General features: G+C 42.4%; 1 protein-coding gene across 2 annotated transcripts in view; it reads right to left on the bottom strand.

The window, feature by feature from the left end:
- CPNE4 (copine 4) overlaps window positions 1-25,072 on the bottom strand; it is a 577,328-nt gene that overhangs the window by 178,256 nt on the left and 374,000 nt on the right. For both annotated transcript variants that reach the window (XM_060011465.1, XM_060011466.1), the window contains exon 3: window positions 22,596-22,775. In XM_060011465.1, the coding sequence (XP_059867448.1) occupies window positions 22,596-22,775 (180 nt within the window). The remainder of the gene's footprint in view (window positions 1-22,595; window positions 22,776-25,072) is intronic.

Genomic DNA, 25,072 nt, shown 5'->3' with positions numbered 1-25,072 from the left:
CATCCTCATGGGCCCATGAGGGTTCTTAACTTATTGATTATTAGCACTCCAAGCCCTCTCAGGTCTCTTCTGTAATCAAAAATAATATTACAAAATGTCAGAACCACATGCAGAATAGGATGGGTGAGGCAGGCTTTATAGAGGTCATTTCCTAGTTGTCCTCTAAAACTTGTGTTGAAAGTGCTGGTGCTTGTTACCCACAGGCCAAGGCAAAGAAGTGTCCAGGAGCTGCAGTGGGGACATCATCTGGGAGTCAGGAGGCCTGGGTTTAACTCCCCGACTTGAAAATGGCTTGCACTTAAGCAAGTCACTTCAAGGTTCAGGTGATTAGCAGGAAATGTGGAAATATGGTACTTTCCCCTCAGGGGTTCTGTGAGAATGAAATGAGGTGTTTGGTGCAGTTTTCAGCATAAGGTCTGGCAGTATATAAGAGCAGTCACTCTGCCCTCTGCCTAGACTGCTTTCCTGGATTTCTCTGCATGGCTCATGCCCACACTTTTTTCTGGTCTCTGTTCATAAAGGGTCTCCCAGACACTCCTATCTAAATGAGCACCTACCCCCTTCCCATCACTCTCTATCCCTTACCCCATTGGGATTTTCCTTCACAGGACTATCACTGTCATTATTTTATGTAGGAACAGGTAAGCTCCATGATAACAGGGCTTTGTCCCCTTTTTTCACAGCTGACGCCCCAGGGTCTAGAAGAGTGTCTGGCTTACAGTAAGTGCTCAATAAATGAATGAGTACATACATATTTATTTGAATGAGTGAATAAATGTATATTAGCTTTTTATTATCATTGTTGGCATTGATGTGTTTATTCACTGAATGAATGAATAAATGAATGAGTACATGTCAGTTATTTTTATCTGATTGTTATCCTTAACTGGTACATAATGTGCCCATGGAAGGGTGAGGCCTGAATACTGTAAGCTGTTCAGACTCTGTGGTCCAGGAGTATTGCAGATAAACACTCACAAATGAGGTGTCTATTTGCAGATGGCTGTCACAGGTCTTCCTGAGCTGGGAGAAAGATACAGGAGTCAATTTATCAACGTGTGGAAAAGGTCACTTCCTTCTTGACCTCATTGAGCAGTTTACAGTGATAGCACTTAGGGAGAATTACTCTCCAATTTTTCCAATCTGCAAAGGGTTGTAGAAGTGGGGGTGATACTGGCCTCAGGTAACTCAGTACCTGGGATACAACAAGGTCCCCAGATATCAGTCTCCTCCCTTCAACTGAGCACTTATAAGAAAGTCAGTAGGGGGACATTTGTAAAGGGATATGGATCTTTTTCTTATTAGGTATATGAAACAGAATCCCAGAGATAGTGCAGCCTGGGGGTGAGGGAGGAAGAGCTTAGTGCTCTGACTCTGAATCCAAATGCCTGTTGTTGCATCTTGGCTCTGCCACTTAGGAGGTGTGGATCTTGGTCTGGTGTTGATGATGATGATAATTGTGATGATGATATTGATAGCACCAAGCTCACGAATGTCTGGCATATGATCAGCACTTGGTAAATGTCAGCTATGAAAATGATTTATTATCATGAAGGGACTGTAAAAAATATTGTCCTAATTGGGACACTTGAAAATGAAAGGGAACAGTGTTAATAATTAAACCATGACAACACATGTGAACTGGGGCAAATGGAGTCTAGGTTACGGTATCTTTATGGGGGTACCTCACATGCAAAGATGAATTCTCCCTCCTTGGAAGTATTTAAGCAGAGGTTGGGAGGAACTCAGCTGGACTTTTGTCTTTCTCCCCATTTCAAGCTTTTCATATTCCACTGGAACCCTGTCTGCAAGTTCACTGTAATATTAGTTTTCCTGGTTCGAGTCTCATTGTGGGGATAGAGGTCTGGAGGATTTCCATTCCTTTGTTGCTGATAACTGCATTGGGAGTGTGTGCTGACCTCAGCCCCCTGGTGGGCAGACACCAGGGAAGAGTGGGTGAGCACTATAATCAGCTCACTCTGGGCCTTGCCCGACCTGCCCAGGTGGACAGAGGAGCCTCAAAGGCTCACCTTCCATCCAAAACAAAGTTAATGAATTCACACTCGGCCTCATTTTGCCCTTGAATCTGAAACCAAGACTCTTGGGAATGATTTTGTAACCCAAGTAGTTATTGTTTTTTCTCCTTTTAAACTTCATTAGTTTAATTCAAAATAAAAATATTCTCTTTCTCAAATTAGGCTTGAACTGGAGATTCTGGACTTTGGGGGAATGTCAGAACCTCTTTGCAGTTCCAGTGAAGTTTCCTTAACTTATTCGTTATTAGTGCTCCAAGCTCTCCGGGGTATCTTCTGTAATCAAAACAGTATAACAAAGGATCAGAATCGGATTACCCAAGGAAAACTTCCTCCCTGTGGGCAGTGAGGTGGGAATCAAGGCTTTACCTGCAGCATCTGCAAAGTTCTTTCTCAAAAACCTAACAGAAAGCACAGCCTCATCATCAAAAAGTTCACAAATAATAAATGCTGGAGAGGGTGTGGAGAAAAAGGAACCCTCTTACACTGTTGGTGGGAATATAAATTGGTGCAGTCACTATGGAGAACTGTATGGAGGTCCCCTAAAAATAGAATTACCATATGATCCTGCAATCACACTCCTGGGTATATATCTGGAGAAAACTCTAATTTGAAAAGATACATGCACCTAAATGTTCATAGCAGCACTATTTACAATAGCCAAGACATGGAAGCAACCTAAATGTCCATTGAGAGATGGATGGATAAAGAAGATGTGGTACATATATACAAATGGAATACTACTCAGCTGTAAGAAAGAATGAAATAATGCCATTTGCAGCAACATGGATGGACCTAAAGATTATCATACTAAGTGAAGTAAACCAGAGAAAGACAAATATCATATGATATTGCTTATATGTGGAATCTAAATAAAAAAAGGTACAAATGAACTTATTTGCAAAACAGAAATAGAGGGCGTCCCTGGTGGCGCAGTGGTTAAGAATCCACCTGCCAATGCAGGGGACACAGGTTCGAGCCCTGGTCTGGGAAGATCTCACATGCCGTGAAGCAACTAAGCTCGTGTGCCACAACTATTGAGCCTGCGCTCTAGAGCCCGCGAGCCACAACTAGTGAAGCCCGCGCACCTAGAGCCTGTGCTCCACAAGAAGAGAAGCCACCACGATGAGAAGCCCATGCACCACAACAAAGAGTAGCTCCCGCTCACTGTAACTAGAGAAAGCCCGCGGGCAGCAGTGAAGACCCAACACAGCCAAAAATAAAAATAAACAAAATAAATAAATTTTTATATATATATATATATATATATATATATATATATATATAAATAAAACAGAAATAGACCCTCAGACATAGAAAACAAACGTATGGTTACCAAAGGGGAAAGGGGTGAGGGAAGGATAAATTAGGAGATTGGGATTAACATATACACACTACTATATATAAAATAGATAACCAACAAGGACCTATGCATAGCACAGGGCACTATACTCAATATTTTATAATAACTTATAAGGGAAAAGAATCTGAAAAAGATTATATATATATGTGTGTGTGTGTGTGTGTGTGTGTGTGTATACACTGAATCGTGCTATATACCTGAAGTTAACACAACATTGTAAACCAACTATACTTCAATAAAAAATATATTATCTGTATATATCTATATATAGATATATATATAAAGAAAGCACAGCCACAGCAGATACCTCACTCAAAATCATTTCTCACTAATTCCCCAAATTAGACATCTTTACATGTTTTAAAGTTCTTCAAAAGTTTAAGATCTGTACAATACTAGGTATCATATTCTTCTATGTGAATATGAGTTCTTCTAAGTCAGGATACAGGCCTGATTTTTTTTAAAAATTATGATGTTTTTACTAACATTCATAGTAACTTTTTCCTGATTATAGAGGTGATATATATTCCTTTTAGAAAATATAGAAAAACATGGAGGCGACACGAAAAATCACCCATAACCCCACACTCTACATGTCTTCATTCTTGTCATTTAAAAATATTTCCTCCTAGTCCTTTGGTCTACTAAGAAATGAGTACTTGAAGCGCTAGTAATATTTTTTCCCCACCTTTGGGAGAGAAGACCAAGAAGAGGTTAGTTTCTGATGGCTGCATGTGATGTTCAGAAAATTGTATGGTAATTGGTAACTAAATTTCATAAGTTGCCAAGCTAAAAAAAATGCAGTAATCTTCTCAGGTTTTAAAATAATGGCAGTAAAACATAAATATGTTTAAAAAAATATTTTTGGTAAATAAAAATATTTGGTAGAGAATTAATTTGGGGCTACTATATTATTTGGTGAATTGACTTTCTGATCATTTGACTTCAGCAAATTGGTCATTTGACATATTGAGGATTTGGTTCACAGTGTTGTAGTGTCTCATGCTTAAGGGCTGAGACAAGCCTAGGACATTTTTGTTTAAGGCACTCAGAATGCTGATAATTGAGAAGGTATAACCAGATGAGGCTGGGAATAGGCCAGGACCAGATGGTGGAGAGAGCCTGTGTTAACCCCAAGAAGACAGGATTAGGGTGGGTTTTTACAGCCAGTAGTTCTTTGCTGGGTGGAAGAGTGATTGGAATGAAGGCTGGCTGACAACAAGCAAAAGTGGTAGATCTGGTAGAGGTACCAGTAGCTGCCTTCAAACCCAGCTGGCACATGTGTCTCTCCATATGGGTAGACAGGTCCAGGGTGCCCTGGCCAGGCAGGCTGAAGGCTGAGTGCCTGCACCAGCCTGCCTTAAAGAGTTGATCAGGTCAAACACCTAGAGCTGCTTTTCAGTAGTAACATGTCAGTCCTTGCAAATTCTCACCCAGTTTCAGGTCACTTGCCCTCCTCCCTTGTACACATATGGAGCTAGGAGAGGTACCATATTCCTGTGAATGTATGTGGAACAGGGCCTGTAAACACAGGCCCATTTTAATTGCCACTAAATAGATCTTTTGAAAACTATCTTTGAAATTAAGTAGACACGAGGAGCTGCTTTCCCAGGGGGCACCTCAGTCGGGAGGTACAATCTGTGGCTGAATGACATCTATGACTGGCAGGCTCAGTCCTGGATGAGAAGAGAAGGGGTGGGGTGGGGGAGTTGAGGGGAGGTGGGCAGAGAACATCCTGCAAAGGGATGAGGATGCAGGGAGGGATGCTTTACTTTCAGAGACAAGGGGAAGGAAAGAGATGAGTGAGAATCATTAACAATTAGAATTGGAAGGAACTTGGAGGTTAATCAATACATAAACCTTCCCTCTACAGATGAGGTCACTACATCACCAAGATCCCACAGGGACTTGGTGGCAGATCCAGGCCCCAGGGCTCTTGATGCCAGTCTAGGACACCATAGAGGAGATTTAAAGGTACAAAAGGAGACTCTAGAGGAAGTAGAGAGGTTTCCCTAGTACCCAAATGCAAGAAGATTATTTGCTGGACAAAGATAGCAAAGAAAAAGGCAATAACTAATTTTCTTCTCCTTGGAGAGTTGAGGTGTGCTCAGCCACAATTGCCCTGTGTGAATCCCACCTGCCTATGAGCAGAACAGTCAACATGGAAACAGCACTGCCTCCCAGGATTTCTCAGCCTGTCCATGGCAGCTGAGATGATGACATTTATTGATGACATCATTCATTACTCATGTGGTTTCTGCCTGCAGTAATTCTGCAAAGTTAGGGAAAGCTTTTCATGTGAGCAGCAGAAGGAAAATGAGTTGCCTGCTGTAATGTGTAAATTTGACTCCCCTGGGCCATCAATTTTATGCCATGAGGATACTGATGTTACGCAACAAAAAACCAACCTTGGGAATCTCACTGTGGGCTTTATATTGAGTTTGGATAGCACCCTTTGCACCATCAAAGCCCCAGTCCCCACTGATTGGGTCCATCCCAGCCTGAGACCAAATGCACGTAGGTCACTGAAAGCTTGTGGCCAGCCATCCTTTCAGGGGTCACTGTGGCTTATCTAATGCTAACATTCACCTGTGTCAGGAGAAGAACCAACAGTCTAGGTAATAGGTCCATTCAACTATATTGAGTGGATAGGAGAAACAAACTTTGGAAGTCAAGATGCTTACCAAGAATATAAACTCAAAGCCATGTGCATGGTTCTTTGTGGGACTGTAAACTTTATGAAGCAATTTTTTTTTCCTGCTCTCCAGATGTTTTTGTTGTCCTCCTTAGTTTCTCTAGATAATTACCCCAAACATTTGTTCTTTTGTTATTAAAACTAGTGATACACTGTCCAAGATTCATTGGCATTCCTCCCCCAAGACTCTGTGACAGTGGTCTGACAGTGGTTCTCAAAGTGTGGCCAGCAGCATCTCCATCACCTGGGAACTCAGAGAGGCAAATTATCTGTGTTCTCACTAAATCTTCTGAATCAGAAACTCTGGGGGTGGGGTCTGTACTACATGTTTTAATAAGCCTCCACCTGGCTTTGTTAAGTTCAAGTTTGAGAACCTCTGCTCTGTGGGAAGATGGCACATGATTCTTCTCTCATGAATGAGAGTCAGAGCCCCCCAGAGAGCCTTGAAATCCTTTGAGGTGTTAAAGATTTCCCTGATCACTTATGATGACAGGAAGCAGGAGTTCTTGGTTATAACAGGTATCTTCTGACCTTTGGGGGAAGAAATACACTGAAGAGCAGCCACATGACAGAGAGGAGAGGACTTCACACAGTGTAACAGTCCTCCAAGCCACGGAGGAGAGAAAATGCCTGCAAGAAAAGCAATGATGAAACCCAGGGCAACCATGAATTTGGATAATGGGTTTATGCAGCATGGTTTAGGGTGAAAAGACCAGGAGGGAACACCTTCTGGATGGTGAATTTGTAAGGTTCTTGTTTTGGGAGGTTAACACACTATTTAAGAAGCTGTGTTATATTTAAAGTGAATTCAGTGTGCAAACCTTGAGGAGAGATAACCAAAGCTATTTTTTTCCCCAAGAGAATTCCTATGTTGCCTCTATCAGCTTTGTACAAGACAAACTTAAAAAAACACAAACTAGCAAGGTAAACTCCAACCCAGATTTGCATTAATAGCTGCTACATCATAATTTACACTAGTTAGTGATAAACTATTAGAGCAAAAGGAAAAGAGCATGAGAGGCTTAGGAGCCAAAGAGCTCTGTACTCAAGATCCAGCTCAACCCCTCACCAGCTATGTGACCTTGAGGAAGCTACCTACCTGAGCCTTATTCAGTCTCAGTATTCTCAAAAGGAAGTAGAGATAATGGTAGTGCTTAGCCTCCAGGGATGCTGTGCTGATTAAATGAGTTGAGGTCTAGTGAGTGCCCAGCCCAGTGGCTGGTAAATAAAAGTGCCTAGAGAAAAGTAGCTGCTATATTTATTATTTTTATTATTTCGGACTCACTGTCCACTGGATTGGTGCATGATGGAGTAGAAAAATATGGGGATGAATGAATGAGTTAATAAGCAGTGACAGAAAATGAAGGCATCACATTAAAGAAGGTCTGCTTGCTGTTCGAGATAGTAAGGGGTCGCATTTCTCCCTGGCATGCCCTCTGTTGGGTGCAGCAGGAACGGGGTTTAGTTCCTGGCCTTCTTTCAGCCAACAGAAACCCAAGGATGGTCTCCACAGTCACCGAAAAGGCTTACACAGCTTTCCGAGCACACTGCATCTCTGTGATTTGCCCCCCTCATCCATCTGCTGAGAACACACAGTTTTGCCTTGAGTGCTCTTGGAGGATGTGAACCTTCATCTGGCATCACCGCTCAGTGGTAAGTCACATGCTGTGCTGGTACCCAACGTAATGGGCAATGCCAGTTTCTAGCATGCTGAGGGCTGCTATTTTCCCTTCCAAAAGGCCATGAGTCCTGCTGGTTCACATGGCAGAATGAGAATGTGACAAACTCAGACAGGTAGAGCAAGTACCTGTAGACAGCCTTGAGGAGAGAGGCTCTGAATGTGTGACTTTCTGGATGGGTTTTGGGAAGCATTTTATACTTCCCTTTGGGCTTCAGTTGTGGAAGATAAGAATCGGAACATCTGTCCCAAATTATTTCAGAGATCTTACTTGAAACTATTTTTACTAAAAATTGCCCCATAAGAGTAAATATTATACACAAACTGAATCTTTGTATAAAGCATGCAACAAACCTAAGGCAAAATTATAAGTTCAGTTATACTAATTGCCCGGGACATGGGTTCTATCATAAGGTTTTCACCCATTTTCCTTCCACATTCACTTCTGAAACAATGTTGGTCCCTACAGGTGTCTGTAGTGGTATCTCCTTAATAACAGGTTCTAGATCCTGAGTGCTCTTTCTGTGCCAGGGACCTGCTAAGCACCTTGTAAGTATTTTCTCACTTGATCGTCACACTATTTCTTTCTTTTTTTTTTTTAACAAACATCTTTATTGGAGTATAATTGCTTTACAATGGTGTGTTAGTTTCTGCTTTATGACAAAGTGAATCAGCTATACACATGTCCTCATATCTCTTCCCTCTTGCGTCTCCCTCTCTCCCACCGTCCCTATTCTACCCCTCTAGTTGGCCAAAAAGCACCGAGCTAATCTCCCTGTTCTATGCGGCTGCTTCCCACTATCTTTCTATTTTACGTTTAGTAGTGTATATATGTCCATGTCACTCTCTCACTTTGTCACAGCTTACCCTTCCCCCTCCCAGTATCCTCAAGCCCATTCCCTAGTAGGTCGGCATCTTTATTCCCGTCTTGCCCCTGGGTTCTTCTGACCAATTTTTTTTTCTTTTTCTTTTTTTTTAGATTCCATATATTTGCGTTAGCATACGGTATTTGATTTTCACTTTCTGACTTACTTCACTCTGTATGACAGTCTCCAGGTCCATTCACCTCGCTACAAATAACTCAATTTTGTTCCTTTTTATGGCTAATATTCCACTGAATATATGTGCCACATCTTCTTTATCTATTCATCTGTTGATGGACACTTAGGTTGCTTCCATGTCCTGGCTATGGTAAATAGAGCTGCAGTGAACATTTTGGTACATGAATCTTTTTGAATTATGGTTTTCTCAGGGTATATGCCAAATAGTGGGATTGCTGGATCATATGGTAGTTCTATTTTTAGTTTTTTAAGGAACATCCATACTGTTCTCCATAGTGGCTGTATCAACTTACATTCCCACCAATAGTGCAAGAGGGTTGCCTTTTCTCCACACCCACTCCAGCATTTATTGTTTGTAGATTTTTTGATGAGGGCCATTCTGACCAGTGTGAGATGATATCTCATTGTAGTTTTGATTTGCATTTCTCTAATGATTAATGATGTTGAGCATTCTTTCATGTGTTTGTTGGCAATCTGTATACCTTCTTTGGAGGAATGTCTATTTAGTTGTTCCGCCCATTTATGGATTGGGTTGTTTGTTTTTATGATATTGAGCTGCATGTGTGGCTTGTATGATTTGGAGATGAATCCTTTGTCAGTTGCTTCATTTGCAAATATTTTCTCCCATTCTGAGGGTTGTCCTTTTGTCTTATTTATGGTTTCCTTTGCTGTGCAAAAGCTTCGAAGTTTCATTAGGTCCCATTTGTTTATTTTTGTTTTTATTTCAGTTTCTCTAGGAGGTGGGTCAAAAAGGATCTTGCTGTGATTTATGTCATAGAGTGCTCTGCCTATGTTTTCCTCTAAAAGTTTGATGGTGTCTGGCCTTACATTTAGGTCGTTAATCCATTTTGAGTTTACTTTCATGTATGGTGTTAGGGAGTGACCTAAATTCATTCTTGTACATGTAGCTTTCCAGTTTTCTCAGCACCACTTATTGAGGAGGCTGTCTTTTCTCCATTGTATATTCTTGCCTCCTTTATCAAAGATAAGGTGACCATATGTGCATGGGTTTATCTCTGGGCTTGCTATCCTGTTCCATTGATCTATATTTCTGTGTTTGTGCTAGTACCACACTGTCTTGATTACTGTAGCTTTGTAGTATAATCTGAAGTCAGAGAGCCTGATTCCTCCAGCTCCGTTTTTCGTCCTCAAGATTGCTTTGGCTATTCGGGCTCTTTTGTGTTTCCATACAAATTGTGAAATTTTTTTTCTAGTTCTGTGAAAACTGCCAGTGGTAGTTTGATAGGGATTGCATTGATTCTGTAGATTCCTTTGGGTAGTAGAGTCATTTTCACAATGTTGATTCTTCCAAGCCAAGAACATGGTATATCTCTCCATCTATTTGTATCATCTTTAATTTCTTTCATCAGTGTCTTATAATTTTCTGCATACAGGTCCTTTGTCTCCTTAGGTAGCTTTATTCCTAGGTATTTTATTCTTTTAGTTGCAATGGTAAATGGGAGTGTTTTCTTACTTTCACTTTCAGATTTTACATCATTAGTGTATAGCAATGCAAGAGATTTCTGTGCATTAATTTTCTATCCTGGTACTATATCAAATTCATTGATTAGCTCTAGTAGTTTTCTGGTAGCATCTTCAGGATTCTCTACGTATAGTATCATGTCATCTGCCAACAGTGACAGCTTTACTTCTTCTTTTCCAATTTGGATTCCTTTTCTTTCTTTTTCTTCTCTGATTGCTGTGGCTAAAACTTGCAAAACTATGTTGAACAATAGTGGTTAGAATGTGCAAACTTGTATTGTTCCTGATCTTAGTGAAAATGCTTTCAGTGTTACACCACTGAGGATGATGTTGGCTGTGGGTTTGTCATATATGGCCTTTATTATGTTGAGGAAAGTTCCACCTATGCCTACGTTCTGGAGGGTTTTTATCATAAGCGGGAGTTGAATTTTGTCGAACGCTTTCTCTGCATCTACTGAGATGATCATATGGTTTTTCTCCTTCAATTTGTTAATATGGTGTATCACGTTGATTGATTTGCATGTACTGAAGAATCCTTGCATTCCTGGGATAAACCCCACTTGATCATAGTGTATGATCCTTTTAATGTGCTGTTGGATTCTGTTTGCTACTGTTTTGTTGAGGATTTTTGCACCTATGTTCATGAGTGATATTGGCCTGTAGTTTTCTTTCTTTGTGGCATCTTTGTCTGAGTGATGGTTGCCTTGTAGAATGAGTTAGGGAGTGTTCCTCCCTCTGCTCTGTTTTGGAAGAGTTTGAGAAAGATAGGTGTTAGCTCTTCTCTAAATGTTTGATAGAATTCGCCTGTGAAGCCCTCTGATCCTGGGCTTTTGTTTGTTGGAAGATTTTTAATCACAGTTCCAATTTCAGTGCTTGTGATTGGTCTGTTTACTTTTTCTGTTTCTTCCTGGATCTGTCTCGGAAGGTTGTGCATTTCTAAGGTTTTGTCCATTTCTTCCAGGTTGTCCATTTTATTGGCATAGAATTGCTTGTAGTAATCTCTCATGATCCTTTGTATATCTGCAGTATCACTTGTTACTTTTCCTTTTTCATTTCTAATTCTATTTATTTGAGTCTTCTACTTTTATTTCTTGATAAGTCTGGCTAATGGTTTATCAATTTTGTTTATCTTCTCAAGAACCAGCTTTAAGTTTTATTGATCTTTGCTATTGTTTCCTTCATTTCTTTCATTTATTTCTGATCTGATCTTTATGATTTCTTTCCTTCTGCTAACTTTGCGTTTACCTTTGTTCTTCTTTCTCTAGTTGCTCTAGGTGTAAGATTAGGTTGTTTATTCGAGATGTTTCTTGCTTCTTTTTTTTTTTTTAATAAATTTATTTTTGGCTGTGTTGGGTCTTTGATTCTGTGTGAGGGCTTTCTCCAGTTGTGCGAATGGGGGTCCAGTCTTCATTGCAGTGCACGGGCCTCTCACTATCACAGCCTCTCCCGTTGTGGATAACAGGCTCTAGATGTGCAGGCTCAGTAGTTGTGGCTCATGGGCCTAGCCACTCCGCGGCATGTGGGATCTTCCTGGACCAGGGCCAGAACCGGGTCCCTTGCATTGGCAGGCAGATTCTTAACCACTGCACCACCAGGGAAGCCCCTCTTGTTTCTTGAGGTAGGATTGTACTGCTATAAATTTTCCTCTTAGAACTGCTTTTGCTGCATCCCATAGGTTTTGGGTCATTGTGTTTTCATTGTCATTTGTTTCTAGGTATTTTTTGACTTCCTCTTTGATTTCTTCAGTCATCTCTTGGTTATTAAGTACTGTGTTGTTTAGCCTCACTGTGTTTGTATTTCCTACAGATTTTTTCCTGTAATTGATATGTAGTCTCATAGAGTTGTGGTCAGAAAAGATACTTGATACAATTTCAATTTTCTTAAATTTACCAAGGCTTGATTTGTGACCCGAGATATGATCTATCCTGGAGAATGTTCCATGAGCACTTGAGAAGAATGTGTATTCTGTTGTTTTCAGATGGAATGTCCTAAACATAGCAATTAAGTCCATCTTGTTTAATGTATCATTTAAAGCTTGTGTTTCCTTATTTATTTTCATTTTGGATGATCTGTCCATTGGTGAAAGTGGGGTGTTTAGTCACCTACTGTGATTGTGTTACTGTCGATTTCCCCTTTTATGGATGTTAGTATTTGCCTTATGTATTGAGGTGCTCTGCTGTTGGGTGCATAAATATTTACAATTGTTATATCTTCTTCTTGGATTGATCCCTTGATCATTATGTAGTGTCCTTCTTTGTCTCTTGTAATAGTCTTTGTTCTAATGTCTATTTTGTCTGATATGAGAATTGCTACTCCAGTTTTCTTTTGATTTCCATTTGCATGGAATATCTTTTTCTATCCCCTCACTTTCAGGCTGTATGTGTTGCTAGGTCTGAAGTGGGTCTCTTGTAGACAGCATATATATGGGTCTTGTTTTTGTATCCATTCAGCCAGTCTATGTCTTTTGGTTGGAGCATTTAATCCATTTACATTTAAGGTAACTATCGATATGTATGTTCCTATTACCATTTTCTTAATTGTTTGGGGTTTATTATTGTAGGTCTTTTCCTTCTCTTGTGTTTCCTGCCTAGAGAAGTTCCTTTAGAATTCGTTGCAAAGCTGGTTTGATGGTGCTGAATTCTCTTAGCTTTTGCTTGCCTCTAAAGCTTTTAATTTCTCTGTGAAATCTGAATGAGATCCTTGCTGGGTAGAGTAATCTTGGTTGTAGGTTTTTATCCTTCATCACTTTAAATATGTCCTGCCACTCCCTTCAGCTTGCAGAGTTTCTGCTGAAACATCAGCTGTTAACCTTATGGGGATTCCCTTATGTGTTACTTGTTGTTTTTGCCTTGCTGCTTTTAATATTTGTTCTCTGTATTTAATTTTTTATAGGTTGATTAATATGTGTCTCTGTGTGTTTCTACTTGGATTTATCCTGTATGGGACTCTCTATGCTTCCTGAACTTGATTTACCATTTCCTTTCCCATATTAGGGAAGTTTTCAACTATAATCTTTTCAAATAGTCTCAGTCCCTTTGTTTTTCTCTTCTGCTTCTGGGACCCCTATAATTTGAATGTTGGTATGTTTAATGTTGTCCCAGGGGTCTCTGAGACTGTCCTCCATTCTTACATTCTTTTTTCTTTATTCTGCTCTGCAGTAGCTATTTCCACTATTGTATCTTCCAGGTTACTTTCCGTTCTTCTGCTTCAGTTATTCTGCTATTGATCCCTTCGAGAGAATTTTAAATTTCATTTATTGTGTTGTTCATCACTGTTCGTTTCCTCTTTAGTTCTTCTAGGTCCTTGTTAAACATTTCTTGTATTTTCTCCATTCTATTTCCAAGTTTTTGGATCATCTTTACTATCATTATTCTGAATTCTTTTTCTAGTAGACTGCCTATTTCCCCCTCATTTTTTAGGTCTGGTGAGGTTTTATCTTGCTCCTTCATCTGCTGTGTGTTTCTCTGTCTTCTCATTTTGCTTAACTTACTGTTAAGCGTCTCCTGTTTTGGGTCTCCTTTCCGCAGGCTGCAGCTTCATAGTTTCCATTGTTTTTGGTGTCTGTTCCGAATGGCTAAGGTTGGTTCAGTGGGTTGTGTAGGCTTCCTGGTGGAGGGGACTAGTCTCAGTGTTCTGGTGGATGAGGCTGGATCTTGTCTTTCTGGTGGGCAGGTCCACGTCTGCTGGTGTGTTTTGAGGTGTCTGTGGCCTTATTATGATTTTAGGCAGCCTCTGTGCTAATGGATGGGGTTGTGTTCCTGTCTTGCTAGTTGTTTGGCATAAGGTGTCCTACACTGTAGCTACCTGGTCGTTTAGTGGAGCTGGTTCTTGGCGTTGAGATGGAGATCTCTGGGAGATTTTCTCTGTTTGATATTATGTGGAGCTGCGAGGTCTCTTGTGGACCAGTGTCCTGAACTTGGCTCTCCCACCTTAGTGGCACCATCCTGACACCTGGCTGGAGCACCAAGAGCCTGTCCTACACATGGCTCACAATAAAAGGGAGAAAATAAAGAAAGAAAGAGAGAAGATAAAATAAAATAAAGTAAAATAAAATAAAGTTATTAAAATAAAAGATAATTATTAAGAAAAAATATTTTTTAAGTAATAAAAAAAATGGAGAGGCAGAACCCTAGGACAAATGGTAAAAGCAAAGCTATACAGACAAAATCACACACAGAAGCATATGCATACACACTCACAAAAAGAGAAAAAGGGGAAAAAATCATAAATGTTGCTCTCAAAGTCCACCTCCTTAATTTGAGATGATTCGTTGTCTATTCATGTATTCCACAGATGCAGGGTACATCAAGTTGATTGTGGAGATTTAATCTGCTGCTCTGGAGGCTGCTGGGAGAAATTTCCCTTTCTCTTTTTTCTTCGTACAGCTCCCAGGGTTCAGCTTTGGATTTGGACTCACTCTGCGTATAGGTCGCCGGAGGGTGTCTGTTCTTCGCTCAGACAGGACGGGGTTAAAGGAGCAGCTGATTCGGTGGCTCTGGCTCACTCAGGCTGGGGCGGAGGGAGGGTTACGGATGTGGGGCGAGCCTGTGGTGGCAGAGGCCGGCATGACCTTGCACCAGCCTGAGGCATGCCGTTCATTCTCCTGGGGAAGTTGTCCCTGGATCATGGGACCCTGGCAGTGGCGGGCTGCACAGGCTCTCAAGAGAGGAGGTGTGAACAGTGACCTGTGCTTGCTCACAGGCTTCTTGGTGGCGGCAGCAGCAGCCTTAGCTTCTCATGCCCATCTTTGGGGTCCACACTGATCACCGCAGCTCGCGCCCATCTCTGGAGCTCCTTTAAGTGGCGCTCTTAATCCCCTCCCCTTGCGCACCAGGAAACAAAGAGGCAAGAAAAAGTCTCTTGTCTCTTCGGCAGCTCCAGACATTTTCCCGGACTCCCTCCGGGCTAGCTGTGGTGCACTAACCCCTTCAGGCTGTGTTCACGCCGCCAACCCCAGTCCTCTCCCTGCGATCCGACCAAAGCCGGAGCCTCAGCTCCCAGCCCCGCCCGCCCTGGTGGGTGAGCAGACCAGCCTGTCGAGCTGGTGAGTGCCAGTCGGCACCGATCCTCTGTGCGGGAATCTCTCCGCTTTGTCCTCCGCACCCCTGTTGGTTTGCTCTCCTCCATGGCTCCGGAGCTCCCCGCCTCTGCCACCCGCAGTCTCTGCCCGCGAAAGCCCTTCCTAGTGTGTGGAAACCTTTCCTTCACAGCTCCCTCCCACTGGTGCAGGTCCCGTCCCTATCCTTTTGTCTCTGTTTATTCTTTTTTCATTTGCCCTACCCAGGTATGTGGGGAGTTTCTTGCCTTTTAAGAGGTCTGAGGTCTTCTGCCAGTGTTCAGTAGGTGTTCTGTAGGAGTTGTTCCAGGTGTAGATGTATTTCTGATGTATTTGTGGGGAAGAAGGTGATCTCCGCGTCTTACTCTTCCGCCATCTTGAAGCTCCTCCCCCGTCACACTATTTCTTGAGGGCAGCATTATTATAATCATTTTTCAAATGAAGAGACTGAGGTTTAAGTAGCTGAAGGAATTTGCCTCCGGACATGCACCTGAGCACGGCTGAGCTGGGATATGACCCTAGTCCACCCAGCTTCATGGTGTAGCATCATGAAACAGCACCTTGGACCCGATCATGCCATTTCTACAGCTCCCACGTCCACCATCCCCTGCCCAACTGAACGGTGCAAGGAAAAGGAATCTTCTTTCATTTCTGAAGTTAGAAAATGCTGAAGAAGAAAAATGATTTTTTTTTTGCTTGATCATAGTAGAGAGATAAATTTGAAAAAAACAAGAAAAACTTCCATCATCGCCAAAGGGTCACAACTTGTCAAACTATGGAGTGAAGAAGTCTGCTCCCCTTCACAGAGCTCTCATGACAACCGCATTTGTCTGTGTGTTACTCTACACATAGTAAAGGATTTTGATTTCAATACATGAAGTTCACACTTTCACCTAAGAAAATGAAATGTTCTTACATACTCAACGATTTTTTAAAAAACCCTTTATGAGTTGTTCATACGTGGCGTGTTCAATGAATTTTCTTCCAAAAGTAAAAATAAAACAGCCTCTTTTAAAGATCTCATCACTTTCCTGCTACCAACTACCATCTATAGGGAGTCAGCTCCCGAATCTGTGTCATCTTCAGATCCACGTGGTCAAGCCACCAAGTGGCAATCTCCTCTGGGCTCTTCCCAGACATCCTGAGCTTAAGGCATCAGCATTACATCCTACTCTCCATCCCACACCTCAGTCCAATTACCCTCAAGACAGCCAAGTCACTCCTCCAGTAACCTAAGCCAGATGCCAGTGGACCTCTCATGCCACACCCAGTCTCTAAGACTTGCTGGTTGTGCTCTTGAACAAACTCCCCTCTGCATCTCCTCTTCTCAACTTTCATCACCACTGCCCTCCTCAGCTGTTTTCTATTATTTTAACAGCCTCCTAACTGGTTTCCCTGCCTCCACATCCGTCCTCACCCATCCACCATTTACAGGAATGCCCAAGTGATCTTTCTAATACACACATCCAGTCTTGGCCCTGCCCTTGTTAAAGCCCCTCAGGGCCTTCAATGCATCAAGTCCAAGCTCTCCAAACTTTAGTGAAAGGCTCATAAAAGCACATGGTCAGCTCCCCCTCTCCTGCATAGTCTCTTTTATCCCTTTCCCAACTCACTTGCCCATCCCTCCATGCTGGGTTACTTAGAGTTCTCTAACGTTCTCATGCTGCTGTGCCTTGGTGTGTACCAGTCATTTTGCTTGGAGAGTCATTTCTTTTCTCTGCTTGTGAATCCCTACCCACTCTTTGAGATTCAGGTCCAGAGTGAGACACTTTTCTTATGAGACCTCCTCAATGCTTAACTTAGGGAAAGGCAAGTCTTTCCACCATAGCCCTTGGAACACAACTCATTATAGCACTTAGTAATATGCATTTTGATGATTTATTTACTGGTCTGTGTCTCTCAGCTAATTATAAGCTCTTCTGGTGCAGGGCCCCTTTCTTTTTCATCTTTGTGCCTCTAGCACCTAGCACAGTATTTGGTGTACCCGCGGCACTCGCTAAATGCTTGTTGAAAAAACGAATAAATGAAAGAATGAAACTTATCATGTCAAAATAAAAGTTCATACTGATCTGAAATTTTCAAAATTAACTAATCAATAAATTTGAGTTGAGCACGTGTGATATATAAAGCATGACGTTGCCTTAGACACAAAGAAGTGCTGAATGTGGCCTCTGGTTTCAGAAACTTGTAATCTGGGAACCAGATAAATATAAAAATAGGTGCTAATTATAGAGAGAATTTATTTTAATGAACTGATAAAAAGGAACTTCTCAAGGCAATGTAGAATAAGCTGCATGAATGAAATGGAGATGGGTTACAGGAGCTTGGAATTTAAAGAAGTCTCTATGGTCTGGGAAAGGGGTTCTATGGAGTATGATTCAATCAGTTAGACTTCGCGTTACAAGTACCAAAAAGAATTAGCCTAGGGCTTCCCTGGTGGCGCAGTGGTTGAGAGTCCGCCTGCCGATGCAGGGGACACGGGTTTGTGCCCTGGTCTGGGAAGATCCCACATGCCGCAGAGTGGCTGGTGCCATGGCCACTGAGCCTGGGCGTCCGGAGCCTGTGCTCCACAACGGGAGAGGCCACAGCAGTGAGAGGCCCACGTAACACACACACACACACACACAAAGAATTAGCCTATAGCGGTTTAAACAGCAAAGGGAAGCTATTTTTTAAAATTAATTAATTTATTTATTTTTGGCTGTGTCATGTCTTAGTTGCGGCATGCAGGCTCAGAAGTTGCGGCACACAGGCTTAGTTGCCTCAAGGCATGTGGGATCTTAGTTCCCTGACCAGGGATCAAACTGGCATCCCCTGTATTGCAAGACAGATTCTTAACCACTGGACCACCAGGGAAGTCCAAAGGGAAGCTATTGGCTGAAATTCCCAGGACAGGCTGGCTTCAGACAAGACTCTATCTAGAGTGTAAAGAACATCACTCAATTTCTCTCTTTTTCCCCAGTAGCTCCACATTCTTCTCTTGCAGGATCCATTTCCACCTCACAGCCCTACCCTTTCTTTCCCAGAAGGCTCCAGCAAATATATATTTACATCTCATTATACCCAATTAATTACATACCTTCCTTGAATCAATCACTGTTGCCACAAAATTAAGACATCCTGATTGATTTAAGCCAATGAGTGGCTCTCCAAAGTGTGGGAAAGGTCAATGGCACCAGTCACTGGCCTATACTATGAGAGGGTGGTTGTCTAAGTATATGCAGGATACCCAGTAAGGCCAGCAAGTCACCTGGGGGTGAAGTAGTGTGGCTCAGGAAGCATTGCTGACTTGCTTCTCATGTCTTTTTCCCTCCCTAAGCCACAATGTCAAAAAATTTTCTCACAACAGGGGGCCTCCCCACATTATCTTTTCCTAAATAATGGCAGAAGAAAGAGCTCTGAATTAAAGATCAAGAACTCTTGACTTCTGTCTTGGCTCTGTCAAGGCACTGAATCTTTCTGTTTCTCAGTTTTTTTACTATGAAATGTGGATAATGACACCTGTCCTCCCAGTGTCATCAGGAAAGTCAAGTGAAATGGGAGTTTGAAATTAACAGATGCAAACTAGCATATGTGAGATGGATAAACAACAAGGTCCTACTGTATATCACAGGGAACTATATTCAATATCCTGTGATAAACTATAATGGAAAAGAATATGAAAAAATATATATATATGTATAACTGAGTCACTTTGCTGTACAGCAGAAATTAACACAACATTATAAATCAACTATACTTCAAAAAAATAAATTTAAAAAAAAGCCAGGTGAAATGATCAGTTTGAAAGTCCTTTGAAAAGCATCAAAATATACTAAGGAGGACTATTGGTAATTCACCCTCAGTGCTCATGTCTACATATTCCTCATCTTGAGAGATTAAGACGATTATGCCAATGCACCCCTCAGTTTCTCTGTTCCCTCCACTCCAAGCCATCTGGCCATCTCTCAGTTCCTCATTACTCCATATCAACTCTGATGCTTTATACTTGAGTAATGGGAAACCTCACCCCAAAGGGCTTTGACGGCAGGACACCTTACTCCCTCCTAATGAGGAGTCCACAGGTAGGTGGGCTCCAGGTATGGGGTATCACGACTGTCCTGCCATATCTCTTGGCTCTGACCTCCCCAAGGGCTGCTCTCATCCACAGTCTCCTGCAAGACAACTGCAGTGGTTCCAGGAATCTTCATGTGTGTCTCTTTTTCTAAAGCTAGGAAACCTTTCCAAGAAAATTTCTTATGTCTTATTGGTTAGAACTGATCACAAGCCCACCCCTAAACCAATGTCTGGCAGAGGGGGATGGGATTCATATGACTGGTGGAGATTCCTCAGGATTCACTTTTTGAGCTAAGGATAGAGCTATTTTCTACATGGCCGAATGGTGGAAAATGGTCTGAAAATGATCAGGGTCTGACAGCTGGAAGAATGAGGAGAGGGAGGAGATTGGCTACTGGGTGGGAGACAACCAGTCTATATAGCAGATGCTCTCAGTGACCTGCTCTTATCCCCAGGCCCTATGACCTGAGTGCATAGCACTGACTTCTGACCACTAGCACTTGTGTTTCTTTGCTTGAAAACTTCTTCTGGTCTTTCCCACCCATGCAATAAGCCAAAAATACTAGGGGATTACTATTTCCATCCTGGGAACAGCCCTCAATGACTGTTGAGAGTATATGCACTCCCACATGTATAAAAGCTCCAGTTCCCTCATCCCGAGGGTGGGATCACTCTGTGGTGTTTGCTCTGCACTGGCCTCCAGAATGTCGTAGCCCAGTTACATTCCAGCTACCCATGTCCAGTAGCTGGCTGGACAACACACCCTCCCAGGCTGCCCCCCTCTTCCTGCCTCACCTCTCCACTCCACCGTGGTGCTTCCTACACCTTCTTTGACTTCCTATCTATCTCAGAGTCGGCTTCTTGGGAAGTCCAAGTGAAGATACCATATGCCAAATTCCTTCCTGAATTCAGAGACTCTGTACACAGCGTTCCCATCTGCTCAGAATGTGTTTCCTCTCCCTGCTCATGCTCACGCTCCCTTCCAGTTACAGTGGAAATGTCACTTCCCTCTGGAAGCCTTGTTTGAGCCCTTGTCCACCTGAGGCCATCCTCTCATTGTTTGCTCTCCTCTTCTGTATTTCTCCTTAAGAATGGTTGTGATTTAATTAGTTGTTTGTTTAATTATTTTTTTTTACATCTTTATCCCCAACTAGATTGTGAGCTGCTTGAGGGCAAAGACAATGCTTCTGGCCTCCCAATCTATCGTTGGCTCCTGGCACACTGCCTGGCACAAAGTAGAGGGTCAAGGACTGGATGGATATGGGAAGATGAACCTTATGAAAGATGTAAGTTTGAGAGTCATTCACAGAGAAAAAATTATGAAAGCTTTAGATAAAAGATATTTTATTTACATGACTCTTAATGGATCTACATTTATTTCTTGGGACAGAATATAACTTTTATACATAGAAGGGATGCCCATTGTCTAAGGGAGAATCTTAGAATGGTTCCTTTATATCTATAAAACTGCCATTTTAGTCACCTTTTAATTTTATTTATACATTGCTGAATTCCATCTCAAATCCACTATTCTTTTGTTCATTCATTCATTCAATGCCTACTTATAGGACACTGTACCTGGCAAGACTCTAGAACTATCTGCTCTCAACTCTTTCCAAAAGCCATGAGAGAGAGACATACAATAACCATCATATAATATGTGAGGAAGAACATCCCAGGTTTTCTGTCTGCCTCCCCTCAGCTCTACTTCCGCAGTAGGCTTTTGGCTTTTACTGAAGGAGCAAGAAACAATCTTATGAAATCAATCACTATATTTGCTGGAAAAGGGTACCTGAGGGCTTGTCTATTTTGTCAGTGCTCACATGGGAGGAATTTCCTTTAGTGACAAGTGGCAGGAGGCTGGGTGAAAATAGCAAACAAACATGCATGCTTGCCATCTCTCTGCCAGGCAGACTCTTTCTTACTAATCCCTAAACAAGACCCTTACCTCTGCATGGGATTAATTCAGGTTTTGTGAGGTTTATATAATTTGGAATCCTTCTTCGTGAAAAAAGTACAAAACTACAAATAAAAACGTGACACAGAGCTTTGGAAGGGTCCACACAAGTGAGGGGCTCTGAATTTTAAGCTGCACTGGTTTCCTAGTAAATCAGCATCTGACCATGATTAAGACTGGCTGGTCCTCCCGCCCCTTAGCCCTGCATGGTTACTCTGACCTCTATGCTTTTTGTTGTTTTTTTGCCTGAAAGACTTCCCTCCTCCTTCTCCTTCAATCCCCGGACCATATTTTTTCAAAGTTTGGCCCCACAATGCTTTCTCTGATTCTCCCCAGCAGAAAGCTCTCCCTTCCCTGCAGGCCCACAACCCTATGTACAGAGCCCAGGATATGTTCTCTCATGGTGGCTTAGAGGGCATCATGAATGGCTCTATCTGAGGGGCATATACTGTGCCTTCTCCAATTAGTCTTGGGCACAGGGACTATTTCTTCATTTAGATTTCTCCTCAGCACCTACTCAAGTTCTGGGTACAGCAGTAAGGGAAGGGAAAAAGGAAAGGTGTAATAAAGGCAAGATGATGGGGTGTGGAGTGAGGCTCACCTGGTTGTAACTCTGCCCTCATTAGTGCAGGACCTCAGGCAAGTCGCTTACCTCTCTAAGTCTTCATTTCTCATTGACAAATGGATATAATAATGATGTTTATTTCCCATGATTGTTGTGAGGATTAAGTAAAGCATTTATTCATTCACCAAATACCTATTTAGCCCTCTCTTGGGCTATTTTTGGCACCAGAGGCTTGGAATACACATGACTCAGGGATACTCCCTGTGTGGCTGTTCCCATAGTTGAGTTGGGAGATGGAAGGTTATGATGTATCAGGATAAGGCTATAGCAGACACTCAACCGGAGCAAAGCAGGTGTTCCATAAATAGTTGTTAAATAAATGACTGACAGAATGAATGAATTCAGAAAGCAAAAATGATTAACTTTGCAAGATAAGTAACACAATATATTTGCAGCATCATCCAGATGTAAGTATAATGTTGAATATAATGGACATGGCAGTGCATGGAACATCACGAAATGCTGCATGTTTAAAGAAAATAAAATCAACAGCAGAAAGAAAGCAAGGGTTGAATGAGAGTAGAGAGGACAAAAGGAGGGAGAAAGGCCCTCAGAAGGCAAAAAGGGAGGAAGGACACCATGGACTCACCTGGCCAAGTGTGCACTCCATGCCACCCAAGAAGTCAGCCTCCTTCAGCTCATCGTGGTTGCTGCTGATGTCGTGGACCTCAAACCGCAGGCGCTGCACCTCCTCAAAATAAAAGTCCACGGTAAACAGTTTTGAATACACTGGGTTGATGCAGGTGCGAATCACCTCTGTTCTGTCAACCTGCAGAAGAGAGAAAGAGAAAACCCATCAGGGATCAGGGCTTCGTATCATTATCCTTCATGAGGATTCATCTTACGGTGCTCTGTCTCCTTCCAAATTGTCTATGCCCTCCACCAAGTCAACAGGGTGAGCAGTTTGGATGTCTTCAAGGATGCATCTTCAGAGAATAAGCCATGTTTCAAGGAGGAAAATCATAGAATAATCTGAGCTTTGTATTTAAGGGTTTAGAGCACCTTGTATTGTTAAGTAACAGGGCAACAAGATGGATTGATTATTAGGGGCTGCCTGGAGCCTCAGGATGAGAAAGAGTCTGAGGGCACGTTTGGGTTCAGGAGAAAAGAAATCTGTATTCAATTCCTGAAGTCTGAGGGGCACAGTCAGGGCAAATGACCATGTAGAAGCCCCATTTTAGCCAACACTACTCTAGTATGAGTGTCATAGTTCATGAATCCCAGCATATTGAAGGGGAAAGGCATGAGAAGGGATATGAAGATAACTGCCTGTGGTCTCAAGTGTGCCTTTTGTTGGGTTTACACATGTTGACTCAGTCATTTCAGTCCCCTGGGCCTCAGTTTCCTTATCAACCAGTGAGGGTTAGAGGATGAAAAGTCCCTTTGTGCTCTAATGTTCCAGGAGCGAAGATTTCTCAGGCCTTCTGTGGTAATAACTCTCCATTTCTCTCTCACTTTCTGCCACACTCTGTGCCCCTGGAGGCTGACTTTTATGGACTGACTTTCCTGGGCTCCCTTGACCTCTGGGCTCTGGGTGGAGGCAGCCAGAGGGGAGACTTGGCAGGAGATCAGAAGGACATGGGCAGTGTCTCCGCCCCTCTACACACACAAGTCTGCTAGGGACTCCCATCCAAGAGGGAGCTGCCGCCAGGATCTGGTGACACAGTCCTGACCCTCAGACAGAGGGGTGGTAATGGCTTTCTGCTGCTGCCTCGCCATCCTTTGTCAGCTCCCTTACGCCTGCCCAGGCACATGCAAAGAGTCCCCGTGTGAAGAGTTTAGCTCTTTGAGTGAAACTCTGGGTATGCCATCTGCTTTCTGCTCGTACTCCCACCACTAAAGTTCTTCTCTTCCACGTCTGTCCCAAGTAAGAATACTCAACACCATTTATATTCTGTGAAGCCTTAGAGGACCAAGTTACAGATAACCCAAGATCCTACAGTATCTCTCAATGGGAGATATCCATCACTCATATTTTATAGGTCATTTGGAGCCTACATGAACTGTCAGCTTTCAAATAGATACATCATTTTGTGAATGAAAAATATTGCCTGCCATATCAGTAAACAAAGGATGCTGCAGCCACCAAGCCATCACATTATAGCCACCCTGATGGTGAGCTCTGAGGGAACTCAGGATGGAGACAAATGGGCTGCCAGCTGTCAAGCCCTCAGCCACTGCAGCCACCCCGACAGGGCACCCTGAGGGGACTCAGGATGGAGAGAAGCAGGATACTGGCCCCAGTATCTGGTGCATATCAAAGGAATGATTTCAGTGAGCCCAGACTCTTGCATCTTCCCATATATAGAAAAGCACTAAATTTCATTAACTTGAGATATATGGTTTTCTTTAATTAAGAATAATCTTTTGATGTTCCACTACCTGGTCTTTGTTGCAAAAACTCCTATATATCCTGGTTCCCCACCTTGCTTCTTGGGAGCAGTCTCTCAGGGTTATTTGAGATGCTGTCTCCCAGGCTTGAAGTGCTCAGAATGTCCTCTGAATAAAACAGAATTCTCAACTTTTAGGCTGTGCAATTTTTTTCAGTCGACAGTTTATTGGATACTTCCCAAGAGTCATTCATTAGCACAAACTGTGAAAAACATCTCCCCACTTTCATTAGAGTACAAGGAAAATTTCTCAGTAAAATGAGGGAAACCATTTTTGACCATATCATGTGTGTACATGTTATCCAGCAAAGAAAATTGGATACACTCTTGAGTTCAGGGCTTGGTCCATGTCCCTGTCCCTTCCTATGCAGGGCCCTGTGTGAGAGAGGGTTACCCTGTAAGGAACAACGTCTGCCATTCCTGGCGGGATGAATGATCCAGGTTGTGAGGAGGAGAATATGGTCCTTTTATGTCCCTGTGCAAGAGACAGAAAAACCAAATCCCAATCCACTGCTGATTAGCAGTTGACAACAAGCTACTGTACAGACCAATGGTTATTTGACTGTTCCAGTGAAGACTCAGCTTCTATTTGAGCTGAGTTTTATATCCTTTAAAATGTTCATTCTGGTGGGGAAGGACTGCATATGTTATTGGTTAACTGTGTGGGTACAAGGAT

Source organism: Delphinus delphis, chromosome 4 (assembly GCF_949987515.2).
Source record: "Delphinus delphis chromosome 4, mDelDel1.2, whole genome shotgun sequence".
NCBI lineage: Eukaryota > Metazoa > Chordata > Mammalia > Artiodactyla > Delphinidae > Delphinus > Delphinus delphis.
Note: the sequence above shows the minus strand (reverse complement) of the source record. Positions and strands in the feature narration are given on the sequence as shown.